The sequence below is a fragment of the Myotis davidii genome, unplaced genomic scaffold (genome assembly GCF_000327345.1).
Source record: "Myotis davidii unplaced genomic scaffold, ASM32734v1 scaffold1230, whole genome shotgun sequence".
Taxonomy (NCBI): Eukaryota; Metazoa; Chordata; class Mammalia; order Chiroptera; family Vespertilionidae; genus Myotis; species Myotis davidii.
Window position 1 is genome coordinate 81,512 of NW_006281916.1, and position 17,054 is coordinate 98,565.

The following is a 17,054-nucleotide window of genomic DNA, read 5'->3' on the forward strand; positions in this document are numbered from 1 at the left end:
GATGTTTCTCTTTCATAGATGTTTCTATCTCTCTATCCCTCTCCCTTCCTCTCTGTAAAAAATCAATAAAATATATTAAAAAAATAAAATCATTTTCTGTGAATTGATAATAAATAGTTCATTTATTTTATGTTTTATAGTATGAGAGCATTTATTTCAACTTTTTTAACAACACAAAACTGCTATTGTATATATTAGTTGTAGCAGTATATACTGAAAATATTAAAGTATGGACTACACTTTCAATTATTGTAGCTTCACAGTATATTTTAATAGCAGTCAGATCAACTTCTTTCTCTTTTTCTTCCCATTGTTTTTGTTCATTCTTATGCCTTTATTTTTCTAATGAATTTAAAATCACTGTTAAGTTCCAGAAAACACATGGTGGAATTTAATTGGAATTGTATTTTATTTGTTGATTAATTTGAGAAGTATATCTGTACAATATTGTGTGATCTCATCCAGAAATGTGACACTGCTTTTCATATTTATTTAGGTCTGTTTTAGGCTTCATTAATGTTTAGTTATTTTTCATCAAATAAAGTCCTTTGAAGTGTATATTTATTTGTATATATAAATATACAAACTGTTTTTATTATCCTTTCTAAATGAATATTGCTGAAAAAACCAACCCTCTATCTCACATTTGTGACCATCTTATTTACTAAACTTTCGATTAATTGTAACATTTTTTCAGACTATTTTCTTGAAACTTTCAGATTTATAATTATATTATTTATAAATAATGAGAACAGTATCACCTCCTTTTTGTCTATTCTATCTATTCATCCTCATGTCTTTATTGTCTTTTATTGCATTAGCTAAAACATCCAGTGGCTATCTTTTTTTTAAATTACAGTTTAAATTCAATATAATTTTATATTAGTTTTAGATTACAACATAGTGATCAGATATTTATATAATTTATGAAGTGATCCCCCTAATAAGTCTAGTCCCCACCTGCCATTATATGTAATTATTATAATATCATTTACTATATTTCTTATGCTATACTTCATCCCCATGACTATTTGGCAACTGCCACTTTGTACTTCTTAATTTCGTCACCTTTTCCACCTAGCTTCCCAACCCCCATCCCCTCTGGCAATCATACAGTCTATTCTCTGTATCTAAGTCTGTTTTTATTTTGTTTGTTTATTTATTTTGTTCTTTAGATTCCACACATAAGTGAAGTCATATGGTATTTGTCTTTCTCTGTCCAACATTTTTCACCTAGCATAATACCCTCTAGGTCCAGCCATGCTGTTGCAAATGGTAAGATTTTGTTCTTTTTTATGGCTGAATAATATTTCATTGGATTCATGTACCACATCTTCTTTATCCAATCATCTATTTTTGTGCACTTAGGTTGCTGCTATATCTTGGCTATTGTAAATAATGCTGTAATAAACAGGGGTGCACATATCTTTTCAAATTAGTGTTTTGGATTTCTTTGGATAAATACCTAGAAGTGGAATTACTATTTTTTTTTAGTTTTTTTTTTTATTGCTTAAAGTATTACAAAGGGTATCACATATGTGTCCATTTTTTTCCCCCGCCCTTGACAATCCCCTGGCCTCCCCTACCCCCCAGTTGGAATTACTATTTTATATGGTAGGTCTATTTTTCATTTATTGAGGAAACTCCATACTGTTTTCCATAGTGGCTACAACAATCTGCATTCCCACCATCAAGGCATGAGGGTTTCCTTTTCTTCACATCTTTGTCAATACCTGTTGTTTGTTGATAATAATTTTATTTTTAAAATGTCTTTACTTAGCAAATTAAAAAGTTGGAAACTCTACAGTCATTTATTTTTTCTTATTTGAAAATTTCCAGATATGATATCACTGAATTATGGTAATGTTTGTAAGAATCCAGGTAAAGTACCATGAAAGCTTGAATTAAGGCAGTGCCAATGGAGATAGGCAGGACAACTGAAAGTGGCCAGTTGAATTTGAGGATGGAAGAGAAAGGAGTTGCTGGTGAACCTTACTCTCTGACTTTCTGACTTGGATGAATGGTAGCATCATTCGCTAAGCTAGAGCACACTCAAAAGGTAAAGAGATTATGAAATGAACTTGAATAAATAAGTCTAAGGAAATTGCAGAATGTCCAAGTGGAGATAGGCAGCTTATAACTGAAAATACAGGCTGGGAACTGAGTAATAGAGTGCTATGAAATGGTGGATGGAAATAAGATCCTAAGCATTTTCCAATTTCTTTGAGTAATGATATTTAAGACTAATGAAGTGACTATTAGCTCGTGTGTACCACACTGACCTTCCTGTGGTTAGCCAGGGTTCCAGGCATTAATGGGTGACCCTAATATTTCTAGACATATCAAATACTATAATACTGAGCACAGTAAGAATAGAATTTGTGAAAGCACTGATTAAAGAAAACAGGGTCCATGGGTGAATGGTAAGTAAAATGATGTAGGAACTGTAGGGAATTATGGAAAATTTGACATATTTTGGGTACCAGGCAAATTAGCATTTATTACTTTCAATAAATATCTTTGACACTTTGAGAGAACTGCATCTCTGCAGAATCAATCTAGACCACAAAAAATAACACCATTTGTTCCAAGGTCTTTGAAGACTGGACACACTGGAAAATGATTCCTCAATTTGAGAGACAGAAAAATTCTCTGCATAAAACTCTAGTCCAGTGCTTCTCAAACTTTAACATCCACACCTATTAACTAGGAACCTTGTTAAAATTCAGATTCTGATTCAGTAGAATTAGTGTAAGACCTAAAATTCAGCATTCTGAACAAGTTCCCAGATGATGGTAACATTGTTAATCCTACTCAAAGTATTTTTTAAAGAATAGTTAGAGCAGTGGTTCCCAACCTTTTTTGGCCATGCCCCACCTAAGCATCTCTAAAATCCTGATGTGCCCCCCACCCCATGACATATAATTCTTATTATTCAAAAAGTGAACTCCTATTTATGTGGAGGAAGCCTAAAAGGCCATTAACTTGGTCTAACTAAGCTTCCAAAGAACATGGCATCCATGAAAGAGAAAAATAAAAGAACGAAGGGACAAGTTAAAGTATTGAGGAAGAAATCATTAAGAAATTGTTAAAAAATAATAATATGAAGTGATATGAAAAAATAGCAAATAAAGTTTCAAATCATATAATAGAAAGCTAAAATGAATAAGTATGTCACAATATATATTTATATGCTGTATATGAGGCCCCTAGAACCATAAGAGATGCAAAAAAATTCGCTGTTAATAACTCATTCTCGAATTGTCCCCCTTAAAAATCAAATTGCCCCCCTGTGGAACATATGCCCCACATTGGGAACCACTGGGTTAGAGCCTTCTATGGCAATTTGACTTTAATCAGTGGACTTGTCTCAAACAGAAAACCAAAGTTTTGCAATTCTTTTCTTTTCCCCTACATTTGTTTTAAGTAATTTTACACATTGAATTGAATACATTAGGGCTTTTATTTTGAATATGTTTTCCTCTTCACTTTAATAATTCATTCTTATTTTGTTACATGATAATACAGTCTGTGATGGATTTGAGAAAAAAACATTGGTACTTCACCATAGATAGTTTGAGAAACACTGCTCTAGACAATGAAGAACTTTTTATTTGGGACATAGAATTTAATTAGAAATGGTTCAATTTCTGATACATATAATTCTAAAGCAGTATTTTAAACTTTTTCTTTTTATTTGTTCCATAAACAACAAAACTCAGCTAGGTAACATTATGACAGTTTCACCATACACTCAGTCACAAATATTTAAAACCTTTTCAACAAGAACAACAAAACCAGAGGTGTTACAAGAATAATTTACAAGAAAATCTATAAAACAGCAAGAAGCTCACAAATGTTCATTTTCTTTTGCACAAGATCACTATACTCTTTCACAACATGTTTTGTGTTACAAAATTTCCAACAAAGTGTATTTTTCTTTGTATTGTGGTTTCTAAAACCAGAAACTTTGAAGTAAATATCCTTTATTAGCACCTAATGGTGCACAAAAGGAAAACTCTCACATACAGACACTTCACAGCACTTTTCTAAGAAAAATATACACTTACAAAATATGTTACAAATTAGCACACTTAAAAATATACAAGATTTTGTAGGCGTCTTAAGACTGATTCTTAACCTTTATACTTCAATTAACTCTACAGATTATAAAACTTAACTCTAAAAGAAAAAAGGCAAATAATTTCTTAACTTTTTAAAGTTGGAGTGTCATATATCAAACAGAAACTCAGGTTACATTCATAAAAAGGGCTTCTAATACTTTTATTTTAAATTTTCTTAAATATGTAAGGGGCTTGGAAGAAGAGAAAAATGGGGTTGATAGGTTTTTAGCACCATAAATCAGTAACTTACTAAAGAGGTGCATTCAGTTTTATGGAAATTAAATTAAGGACAGTACATTCAAAACTCTGCAAGTAGCAGACCCTAGTCAGTGCTACATATAGCCCAGTAGAGCATCTTAAGCTTTCTCACTCCTCACTGGGAGTCAAAAACAAAAGGCCTCTTCAAGTTTTCATTCTAAGCCTTTTCTTTTTGTGCTGTGAAACTAGGTGTCTCTCAAAGAGGCAAAATGATTTAAATATCTCCTTTTATTCTTTTTGATGGGCATGTCTTTTTAAGATTCAGAAATCAGTGAGCCTGTTAGAGGATGTACATCCTTTTTATCTCCTGTTGATAAGTGTTAATGTTAGTATGTATTTACCCAGATACTGATTTTAAAAGCCTCATTCACCTTCAACTTTGTACTAAGCCTCTCTCTTTTACATTGTCCTTCTCTAATGTTTAACCTCTTAGTTATAATTCTGAAACCAAGAGTACATCTCAAGTATCATGTAGCTGTAATGGGGAATTTGCTTCATGACTGTAGCTACTATTTAATGCTCTGAGTAAAAAAAAAAAATGTGTCTTAAAGGATAGCCTGAGTACTATCATCAAAATAATGCTATGCTGGCTGAGGACCCTCAAGCAGATTACAGTGTTTCCCAAGTTTAAACAGCCAGCTAATTTTTTCTTCATTTTTATGCAGGTACTTGAGACACTTACAAAATTCCTGGCCTACATTATATTGACAAGATCCCTATTTGTTACTAAAATGTTTGATTTTGGTACTAAACCTCCTAAATGTAATGATTTGCTTAATGAATTTTTATGATTAGAAAAGAAATCTCATATTATTTTTATTTCATAAAAACGTCATATTTCTATAGAAGTGGGAAGTCATTAAAAACCCTAAATGAAAACAAAACTCCTTAAATTAGAGAATGTCTCAATAATACAGGAGAAAACAAACATTTCTAGTTCTAGTACTAGTTAGGACAAGCTAGTGCTCCATTCTCCTCTTCAGTGCAGAAACTCAGCTCTCTTCAATTTTTGGAAATGTTCTGAGAACATCTATAAATTACAGATGTGGTAAATCTGCATCACACTGATTCAACTTGGTAAGAGCAAGCTTGATTAAAAGGTCCTTGGATATGGTTTTTCTGCTTTAGGAAGTAAATGTTGATAACAACCCACTAAAACGGAAACTCACTAAAATGGCAGAACCTCACAAAGCAGAACATAGGATGCCAGAGCTGATTACAGCTTGTGAAGCATCTTTTATGCTTCTCTGTTATACACACACTTACCTCCCTCTCCCCAGCATACATACAGTTGTATCCTAGCAAAGAAAAAGTTCAGAGAAGATGAAAGTTGTCACAAAAGCCCACCTAGCACCAAGGACTTCAGGGAGATGGCTAAAGAAGTGATGCTCAAGATAGTGCAGGAGGTTTGAAAACATTTAGGAAACAGTAAGGCCTTCACACATAATTGCAGAGTAACAAGAAGTCAGAAGAGAAAGCTGGGAGGAAGCATAGGAAGGTGGAGTATGAGTCACTGGAGAGGCCATTGGTTCAAGCCCAAACATAATCCCAAAGTCTTGAAGAACCTTGGTCAAGGCCACAGTTTTAACACCCTGCTCCACACAGTCCAGCACCTAACCAAGTTAGAAAGGGGATCAGATCTGTTTGTACAGATTTTCAAATAAAAAGTTTCCATCATTCCTCAGTCATGTGACATAATTCTCTCTCTCTCTCTCTCTTTCTCTCTCTCTCTCTCAACATGTGTTTAAAATTAGATTTGGAAGTGGCAAAAGCAATTAAAGGTAATTAAGAGTGAGAAGGTTCTTCTTTGAACTTCTGCCAGAAGTAGCCTGATTAAGGTTCTTATATTCTGACACTTTGGGGAAGTGGAATATGAGAATATAAAAGAAAAAAAAATCCTAAAGGAAGGACTGAGATTAAGTAAGAAGAATAAGGGTGAATACCATGTTCAGGAAAGTAAAAATTAAATGGGATTAATTTGGGAAGGCATTAATAGGAAGCAGCTTCTCAGAAAGGAGAGGTTTATAGGTAATGACAATCAGAAATTTCAGACCAAGGAAAATTTCATATATCTGACGAGATACCAGTGTTAAGGCAAAACACTATTTTTATATCATTGGTCCTCACTCCACTATGGCAGCTGGTTAAATAAGAAATCTCCAAAAAGTCAGGCTTAATATGTTCTGACAGAAAAAAAAAAAAAGAAGTGTGAGTTAAAATTAAAAAACAAAAGAATTGTGAGAGGAGAGACAGGATCAACAAAGCTTTAAAAACTAAAGAACGCAGAACATCATGTACTGAGTGGGATATTAAGTATAATTAAGAGAATAAGCATCTTCTGACTTGCCCTATTGCTCATTTCTCAACTTGGATTCTTGTTATATTTTTATACAGAGTGGTTACAGGTCACTAATTTATATGTTAATAATAAAATTTACATATATTAAAAATTATATAATATACTGTAGGCCAATAAAAAAAGCTAAGCATAAATCTGGCCACTCTACCCAGGCATGTCTTCTTGATCTCATATGATTGATTCATAAAATGGGAAATGCAGGCTTCGGGGATTAATAGATTGCACTGTAGCCCTGGCTGGTGTGGCTCAGTTGGTTGAGTGATGTCTCATGCACCAAAAGGTTGCCAGTTAGATTTCAGTTCAGGGCACAAGCCCAGGTTGCAGCTCAATTCCCAGTAGGGGGCCTACAAGAGACAGCCAGTTGATGTTTCTGTCACATCGATGTTTGTTTTTTTCTCTGTCCCTACCCTTCTTCCTTCTTCTCTTTCTAAAATCAATAAGAGCATATAAAAAAATAAAGAAAAAGCTAAGCAAAATAAGCTAGTCAGAGAAAGACAAATATCACATGATCTCACTTACATGTGGACACCATAAAATAATGAATAAAATAGGACCAGAGTCATGGAGATGTGGAACAGATATTCGAATATCAGAGGGAAGCGGGTGGAGGGGCTGAGAAGAGATTAACTAAACAATTTATATGCACATATGCATTGCCCATGGACACCACTTTAAATGGAAATTCTTTTTAGAGAAAGGGATGAACCATGTCATAGAATTGGCCCCTAATGAGGTCCACAGAAGAAACTGAAAGATTATCTATTCCAAAGGACTAATAGCAAGGTCTGACAAGAAAATTGTTTCCAACAGTTTCAGGTTTTCCTTCTACCCCACCTTAGCCCCTTTTGAAAAGCTGAACTGATACTGAGAAAAACTAGATAACTGCTCCCTTAGTTATTTTTTACAAAACACATTGTATTCATGGAACATTTTATTCATTTCTTCTTTTAATTGCCAGCAGGTGATTTTGAAGTCTGAAGTCTTGGGGTTCACAAAATAGGCAGAGTTGGTGATTCCAAACCAAAATTCAGCTGCAAAATATAAAAAACCCCCACACATACACACAAAACCAAAACAAATACCAGCTCCTAGGAACCAGCCATAGAATTTAGTGCAAACAGCTAGCTATCAGAGTGGAGAAACAGAAGAAAGTGTCCCAATTTGATTATTTTCCCTTTTGGATGGCAGCTGTAGAGGAGGAGACATGTTTCATCTGGTGCCTTTTGAGTAAATAATTTTCCAGACCTGAAGCAGCTTCACAAAATGCTCCTCACCCACTCATCCCTACAGACACACACAATCACACCATCAAGAACACAGACTTGTTCATTTTGCAACCTAGTTATAAGTAGTAGAACAGGCTGGTGAAAAAATTAATGGACTGGGAAGTGTGTATATTAATACATGTGACAGGCTTCCTTCCATTTCTGACTACTTTCAAATGTTTCTTCTCTGTCAGGTGGCAATAACTAGGTAGATTCATATTTTGCTTAAAATTTCCTTTTAAACATCTTCCCCCTTTTTTAAATCCCCCTTTCTCCCACCCACTAGTCTCCACCCTCCCACCCACAGCCTATATATTTAAAGGTTAATAGGTTAGTAACAGTATTAGTAAGAATAGTAAGGTTAACAACAACAACAACCAACAACATTAATAATATTAATCCCCTATATCTGTATAGCACTTCATGATCTACAAAGCGCTTTCACATCCATTATCTCATCTGTGCCATAATGCACCCGTCATCAGATGCACAGACCTTCAACTGTGCAAGGAAAATAGATCAAATGTTAGAAGTAAAGTGGTAAATAAAGGGGAAGAAAAAAGCTAGCAGTGAGAGATGTTGGAGCTGTGAAATTTAAAAAGGGGGGTAGGATTGAATAAAAAATGTGATTTCAAAAATATATATAAATTGAAATTTAAGTATAGTGCGTGGCTTCAAATACTATTCATCCTCAGACTAAGTGTATATGGCCTCAAAATTAATCATTACCACAAATTGTTCATTTTCTCTCTCTCTCTCTCTCTCTCTCTCTCTCTCTCACACACACACACACACACACACACACACACGTAACCCATAAGAGTTGTACTGAGATGTCTTAATGTTTTCTTTAAATGACATTGGCATTGCAAGATTAAGCACTTAGAGAACAACTAAAGCCATGATATTAGTGCACTTTTGACAAAACTGGAATAAAACATGTAGGAAACTATTTAAATAAAAACAATCTATGTACTTAATTTACCATTAGTGTTGATTTATAGCTATTTTATAATTTATCCCAGACTATTATAAAATATATAAAACTGAGATATAAAGTATGAGCAATATAACTTTGCACTTTAAATAATTTTCAGCTACAGATTTTGCTTTTAGAAAACAAACTTTAAAGTTTCCTTATAAAACATTCTGTAAATGTATATACTTGGGTCCCTGATGGACTTAGCTGTTATCACTTCCAGACTTTTCCAACATTTTAACCCTCCAAAAATGGAATAAACAAACCTTTATTGTGCCATGCTTAATTCTTCATGTTTCCACATAGTACAGTAGAGTTTGAAAATTTTAAATAATGTATGTATGCACATATATTAATATACTTAAAAATCCATTAATGATATTTAAACTGTGGGGTGAATCTATGAGATGAGGTAAGAAAATTTGGCACATCTCAAACAGCATTTTTAAGTTTTGGTAAATTGTGTAGCACAACATATGTTTCCACTGTCATTTATAGGTGCTATCCACATAAGTGGGGTGGTTCATAGCAAGAATCACTGGGATATTTCTAGTAAATCAACAGGGATAAGCTCCCCAAATACTCACAACCAAATGTTGACAAAAGTAAAAATATATACAATAGAGTCACTTGTTTGTAGTTTGGCACAATGTTTGCCTTTCCCCCCCTTGGGTTAATAGTGCATAAACTTCTTGTGCAACTGTGTGACTTTTAAAGTCTTTTACAAAGAATATCAGATTAAAGTTTGCTTTCAAAGACTTATTCTCACACTTTAAAATTCTTTTCTTTAAGCACTTACATGTCAACATACATACCACAAGGTATATTTTTAAAGAAATAAAATAGAAACATCAAATGTCTTTCTGGAAAATGTGAGCCTCTTCTTCAAATACAGGTAAAACCCAAAATGCTGTTTCTGCTTTTAGGAGATTGTAGTCGGAATCCCTGCAGAAAAACCAAACAATTTATTCCATCTTAGTCAGTTTTAGAGTATGTCCCACAAAGGGATCACAAAACCTAAGTTTGTTTACATCATACTAAATATCGTATGATGCAGAAAAAGATAGAAATAGCAGGGGCCACTAGAAAACACTCTTAATTGCTGCGCGATTAAATTTTGCTTTCCAAATTACTTTTTTTTTTTTGCTTAAATAATCTTGGCTTTTTGACTGTATAACATTTTAATTCTGTTGTTGAAAATTTTTCTTTCTGCAAAGCCCTTCTCTTCCCCAAATCATTCAAGAGCATATTTTTAGTTCTATTTTGTCAATAAGTAAAAGGTAATATTGGATAGCAGAAAAAGTAGCCTTGTTAGAGCTTATACCTAGCTAAGCCACAACCAAATAGCCCAATATTTTGGGTGGTTTAAAAGTATAGGGATTTTCATGCACTTTTATTTTTCCTTTTTACTTTGAAAGAGAAGGGAAATGGGCAGTTTCTTTCATGCAAACTTTTGCTTTCAAGAGGGGAAAAATGATAGACGGTAGGCTTTGCAGGTATTAGGAAAGCTAAGGGTGCATCATCTCAGCCATTTTGTGCAGTATTACCTCAGTTTTTCAAAAGAAGCTGTCCCAGCCTCATCCTTTTGGACCAGTTCTCGCTCCACACGCTTTCCTTTACACTTCTCATCTCTCAGGGCCTTGGTGCTGGATTTGTGACGATATAACTTTTTGTGTGTTGGTCCATTATTACCGAAAGTACTCAGGTTATTACACTTTTTATCAAAGAAGGCAGACTGAGAGTCCTCATTATAACCAGGCATGTGTGCACCACCAGGATCACCTACTGCTGCTTTCCCATTGCTTTTACTCACACCCTTGATAGACCTGTGATTCTTAGTGGCTCCTGGTGACCCATTGTTGACTTTTTTCTTAGATTCCTGTGGTGTTCCAGCCAATATTTTGAGGGTTTTTAATTTTAGACTATTGGACTCAGGAGAATAGAATATGTTGGGGTCCCCATGGTGCTGTGTGGGCTCCCATAGGGGCTCTATGGAGGCCATCATGAATCTCTGCACATCTGCCATACCAGAGGCAATGTTGGACAAGATATAAGAAGGCTCCTGAAACTCCCGCTGGTCATCATCTAGGAGGCTGTTGGTGTTGGTGCCCATGCTCATGTTGCTCCAGCCTGGGCTGCTGTCTTTACCCAAAGCCCAACCTCCAGAAAGTCCCTTCTGATTTGGCATCTTCATAGAGGCCCCAAGACCACTATGTTGGATACATTCGGTTAGTGTCTTCCCTGTGGAGCATAGGCTGTTGATTTGACTTCTCTCATGGCCAATGCCAATTTGCATTTTCTCTCCATTGATTGCAGCTATGTATTTCCCTTTCTTTATTGACTTAGGGACCTGGCGGAAGGTTTTACCAGATGGCTTTTCAATCCCTTTGGTGGTGGTTTTGGGGGATTTTTTCCTGGTATTTTTTTGAGAAGAGCTTTGGTTCACAGACCCACTCTTGTTGGGAAAACTTTTCTTTCTTGATTTCAACACTTTGTTGTTGGCATTCATTTTATCAGATGGATCATCAAATGTTGATAAGCAAGGGTTTTTTTGGAGCAGGCTGACAGAATCATCATCATTGAACATATGGAACTGAAACTGATGACTATTTAAAGTAAATCCATCCTCCACTTGAACTTGCTGTGGAAGGGTAGAGCAGTCCCACTTGATCTTGTCCATATTGCTCAGTGATCCTGGGACACCCTCTTGGAATCCCTTCAGTGTTCCTAGCATCTTTGTACTGTCACATCTGGTAATTTGAGGGGAAATACTGGGGGTGTCTGGTGGGGACATCTCTGAGAGGGAAGAGTGGCGGAATTTGTCAGGAGTGAAGTTGGAGATATCCAGGAGATCAGTGGATTCCTTTAGTGGTGCTATTTCATCAATGCTCTGCTGGATCACCAGCTTGGGGCTACAATGGGCCAGGAAGTTATCAGTGATATCCTCATCAGCATCCTTTTCACAGGACTTCAAGCGTAAGGAGCAATAATTGCTTGAATTGACAGAGAGTGGGGCCATGGAATCAAAGCTAAATAGTCTACCATCATCTATATTGACTGGGTCTTGATGGAAAGGAAAGCAGATCTCGCCATTATTAAAGTGACATAATTGATAGGACTCATCAGATGGAAGATGGGTGTCTTGCACAGAGGTATATAGGACCTTGTTGCAACCACCATCACCGCTATTGAGGCAGATTGGATTGTATGTCACAGCTGTGAGGTTATTTTCCATGGACACTACTTGGGAGACTCCAAATTCACTGGATTGGGTTGGGGCTGTCTCCCTTGAGACTTCAGCTATGAATTCCTGGGGACCAGAAGTAGGCTTGTTGGGCCACATATTTCCATAGTTGCTTGATTCTATTTTGAAGTTTTGGGATGACTGCTGTAGCTCAGACTCAGAAGGTGAGGAAAGCACACAGTCCTGGTCAGGTTGGAGAGGTACAAACGATTTTTCTGTATGAGTGAGGCTGCCTTCATTTTGTTCTGAGGAATGGTGAGTGAAGTATGAGATAGCACTATTATTTGACAAGTCAGAAGCATCTAACAATGTCTGTAGATACCCTCCAGGGATAACAGGTATATTGGTGGTAACATTAGCAGATGATAGAGGCATTTCAGAAGAGCAGGTTGTTGGTAGGAAAGTAGAATTCTTAGCGGCCTTTGCCTCACGAAATTCAGATAGATGGGAACTGTTTGATGTCCCAGGAATAGCTTCATTATTTAAATTAGTCTTGGAGGATCTGTCTTCCAAAAGTGGACTCATTTGAACAACTGGCTTGCTTTCTTGCCCAGCTTTGATTTTCTTAGATTTTAATTTGGCTTCACTTTTAAATTTGATTTTGTTGAGCACTTTCCTCTCTGGCCCCTTAAATTCTGCATCTTGGGCTTTGAATTTCATTGAGTCAGGGCTTGTGATGTTATTTAAATGTGATCCATTTGCACAGCTGGGAGCAGCCAGAGGGGGTGATGTCTGTGCATCTTTCAGGCTTCCATCTTCTTTAAGACTAATAGCTTGCCTCTGATCATTGTAGAATGAAATTTGCTTAGCATTTGTTGAAGTTTCCATGGATGGGATTCTTTGAATCCTGTGCCTGTTTCCAAGTTTACATTTTCGTTTGCGAGCAGGTGGCAGGAATGACACCTCAAAGCTACCTGATTCAAAGATTTGCTTTGGGCATAAGTGTGTCTTGTTGGAGTCTGTGCTGCTGTTCCTCTGCTTCTTCTTCTTCTGCCAGAAGCCCTTCAAGGGTGCCAGCTTGGCATATTTGTTTAGCTGATGCTCACTCAAATTCACTGTTGTCTCACTAGCATCCACCCTACCCAACTTCACTAGCATGTTCTTCTCACCTTTAAAGCGATTGATGATGATGTATTTGATAATAACAGGGGGCTCTTTCCGGGTTACTTTTCTTCTCTTCTTGGGACACCATTCATCATCATCTTCTTCTTTGGAACCACCTGGAATCCATTCCTTCCTCTCATTTACTTTTTCACCCTCTAGTGAGTCAACATCATATAGATAATCTTCACTGTACCTGACTTTTCTCTTTACTCGCAGCCCATAGTTCTGCTGGGTGGAGGAGCCACCAGAATTATTATCCCGAGCCATATAGCGGCTACAGTCTTTGATCTCTCCCATGGCATCATAAGAGACTTCAATGAAGGAACTGTCATCACTGAAATTCCCTGATGACTCCAAGGAATTGGCAAGATGGCCTTGTTTTGGATTCTTAAATTGCCCTTCCTCAGTCCCACTGCATGGTTTATTTAAGGCAGATTTTTCTCCATTTTCCTTTCCATCATTTTTCTCTACATCTTTATTTTCCTGCCCTTCTCCTTTGCCTTTCTTTTTGTCTAGATTTTTATCTTCCTCTCCCCAGATGATGCTCACATCAGGGACCTTGAATTGGGAAAGATCGCTGTTCTGCTTCAGGGCCCCACTTTTACACTCCCGCTTGGAGCAGGTAGTAAATACACTGGGGAAAAAGTTGAATTGTGCATCCTCCTGCATCAGAAGGGTAGTCTTGTCTCGGACATTGTCCTGGAAGGACTCATATCGAATTTTCAAGGAGCAGACATCACTGCCCAGTGTTGACTCATCATCATCAAACATGTAGTTATCCACATCTTCTTCAGAGAATAGGTTGACAGACAGCTCATTCTTAGAACATAGGTCAAGAAGTTCAATCTTACTCTCACTAATAAAAGTCTCAAAGTAACCCCAATCTTGATTGGAATTTGCCAGCAAAGCTTCTTCTGTGTTGCACTTATCTAACAGTAATGCCTCATAATAACTTTTCTGAGCTGGATCCTCCAAGTCGATGTCAGGTTTCTCAGCTTCTCGTCTATCTCCTGCCCTTGATTTGTGTAGGGGGAAGCCGAGAAGCTGGTCTGAGAGCAGCTGCTCTCCGTATTTCATATTTTCTCCAGCATTAATACACTGAATCCCTATATCAGAGACTGCACAAGTTTCATAATCCCTATTTAGATCACCAACTTTTAGACTGATCCCTGGCTCAGGATCTACTGTATCCTTAGATTCCATGAAGCAGCCCAAGCAAGTCCGGCTTGGCTGCATGAGGCAGTCCCCATTCAGAGCTGACAAGCCTGCAGGCTCCATTATGGCAAATGAAGCTTTCTCACACTCATTGGGCAGTGACAATGTGTTTAGGCCTTTTCCAACACCAGATGTAAGGGAGATGGCATTCACAGAAGCACTATTAGCAGCATGCTCAGGTGCTTCAATCAGGTCCAAAGGAGAGGGAGGACTCTGCATACAGGGTTTCTTGGAGGGCAGAGGCAAGAGACCCCTGGGATACATCAGGGTCTCTTTTTGAACCATAGGTATAGGCTGTACAGGTGCAGCAGCCTCTAGAGGTGCAAATGACTTCATTGCCATATCCTGGTTCTCTGAGTCTAGAGACAAGGGAAAAAAATGACAGGAATAAAATTAAAGGTTTTAGACCAAACTCATTAATTCTCCTTCCCTTGGTCAGTTTCTGGTACTTGATCTTAATATATAAAATCAGCTTCAGTTTCTTTAGCTTTAGAATAAGAAATTACAAGTTAAAGACCAACCCTGATTTTATATTGAATATTCATGTGAGTGAAATACATTATTTCTTTAGATTCAGCTTTTCCTTCAGAGACTTTCCTCAGAAGTAGAAAAGAAGTAGGCTGACTGCTCAATTAATTGGAAAGTCAAGGATTTTAGGGTAACAAAATGCTCAGGTGGGATATTCATGGTTTTAAGCCATGAGGCTCAGTCCTATTCTTCAGACCTCTGTTCTGGAAGCTCATACTGAATCTGGATGTTCCAAGCCTCACATCAGAGCATATTTCTAATTCACTAGGGATTTTGAGGAACTTAAGTATTCATTTGAGAGAAATGATTTGGAAGAGCAAAGGGATTGGATTATATATGTCTCAGAGACACTTCTAGCCCAGTTAGAGATTTAGTGGAATAAAATTTAGGATTAACATCAATATCAGGGTCATTCTAAACTTAACTTGTCCAAGCATTATGGATAGCAAAATAATAACAAAGGACTACTGGGAGAGATATTATGTATTATAATTAAATTCCCTTACCATTTTCTTTGACCCCATTATTCAGAGTGTTTTCTCCATTGGCTGAGGCAACAACAGCCTTATCTTGTTGGTTATCCATGAATGTAACCTCTTAGTGTTTCATTCCAAGTCCAAATGCTGTCCAACCTGCACATTTCAAATATATATTAGTTATTAAACTTGTTTTTCTCTGTTTCAAGGTTATTTCAGATAAAGAGGTCTTAAAAGTCTCACTGGATTTTACCTGTTTCCAGAGTGGCTTCATTATTGCTATTGTTATTGTTTTATAGTGTATATCTACCATATAAGTCAATTTGGAAACTTATACTGCAGTCATACATCCTAGATCAGTGATGGCGAACCTATGACACACGTGTCAGAGGTGACACACAAACTCATTTTTTGGGTTGATTTTTCTTTGTTAAATGGCATTTAAATATATAAAATAAATATAAGCCGTTGTTTTACTATGGCTGCAAATATCAAAAAAATTCTATATGTGACACGGCACCAGAGTTAAGTTAGGGTTTTTCAAAATGCTGACACACTGAGCTCAAAAGGTTTGGCATCACTGTCTTAGATCTTTCTATCCCTTCTAAGCCACCAGATTTTTCAAAAGTGAAATCTGAAGAAGTGGCAAACTTACACCTTCTTCTAAATAGTAATACATTTCACTTATTCATGGCCGTCCAATTAGGAAGAATGCAAAGTGGAGTCCAGAGTAACCTGGAGTCAAGGTGTGTGTTCTTGTGGAGATTGGCTTAATTCTGTTTGCCTCATTTCTACTTAAGATGATCTGAAGCTCTTCAAAAACAAGCCAATCCAAATACACACACACACACACACACACACACATATACATCACATTCAGATATTTTCTCTCTCTGCCTTAAAATTTGACAGCTAAGGATGAAAGAGGTAGATAATTCTTTGGTTTCTTGACTTTCATAGCCTTATCTCTGGGGTTAACAAGTATCAACTAAGCCCACATAAAGATTTTACGATGTGACCACAAAGAACATCTGAAATTTATGAAAAAGTCTCAGCATCATCTAATATTTTAGGTCATAGAACACGTATTGATAGTCCCTTATCTCCTGCTCATATACCTGTGTGGTAGGTATATGCAAAATGACAGGAGTCAAGGTTATCCTAGATGAAGTGTCTACTGTGTTCTCTTACAACATCTATAAATCCCTATTCTTTAGATCTCCCTTTTCATAGACCTTTTCCTCAGCTAAGTATTAATTTCTGCATTAAGGAGCACATACCACTGATGGTCAAGCAGCTATTACAAGAGCCTCAATTGTATACTCACTTATCCTAATGCATTCATCTAATCTAATAAAAGAGAAACATGGTAATTGGCGTATAACCGCTACCCTTCCCATTGGCTAATCAGGGCGATATGCAAATTAACTGCCAGCCAAGATGGCGGCCGGCAGCCAGGCAGCTTACACTGAACATGAGGCTTGCTTGCTTCAGTGACGGAG

At 36.7% G+C, this 17,054-nt stretch overlaps 1 protein-coding gene across 1 annotated transcript; it reads right to left on the reverse strand.

The window, feature by feature from the left end:
• Nucleotides 1-7,654: 7,654 nt before the first annotated feature.
• KIAA2022 (KIAA2022 ortholog) lies at nt 7,655-15,710 on the reverse strand. The gene is made up of 3 exons (XM_006752624.2): nt 15,583-15,710; nt 10,533-14,907; nt 7,655-9,930 (listed from the first exon to the last, which is right to left on the reverse strand). The coding sequence occupies exons 1-3, from the start codon at nt 15,659-15,661 to the stop codon at nt 9,837-9,839; spliced, it is 4,548 nt and encodes a 1,515-aa protein (XP_006752687.1). The 5' UTR covers nt 15,662-15,710; the 3' UTR covers nt 7,655-9,836.
• Between the last annotated feature and the right edge of the window lie 1,344 nt (nt 15,711-17,054).

Bases quoted from the DNA above. Each gene is read 5' to 3' on its own strand.
- KIAA2022 (XM_006752624.2), bottom strand. From the start codon at position 15,661: ATGGATAACCAACAAGATAAGGCTGTTGTTGCCTCAGCCAATGGAGAA. The intron at 14,908-15,582 runs GTAAGGGAATTT...CCTTGTCTCTAG, and splicing joins TAATGGGGTCAAAGAAAATG to ACTCAGAGAACCAGGATATG. The intron at 9,931-10,532 runs GTAATACTGCAC...GTTTTTCTGCAG, and splicing joins GCTTCTTTTGAAAAACTGAG to GGATTCCGACTACAATCTCC.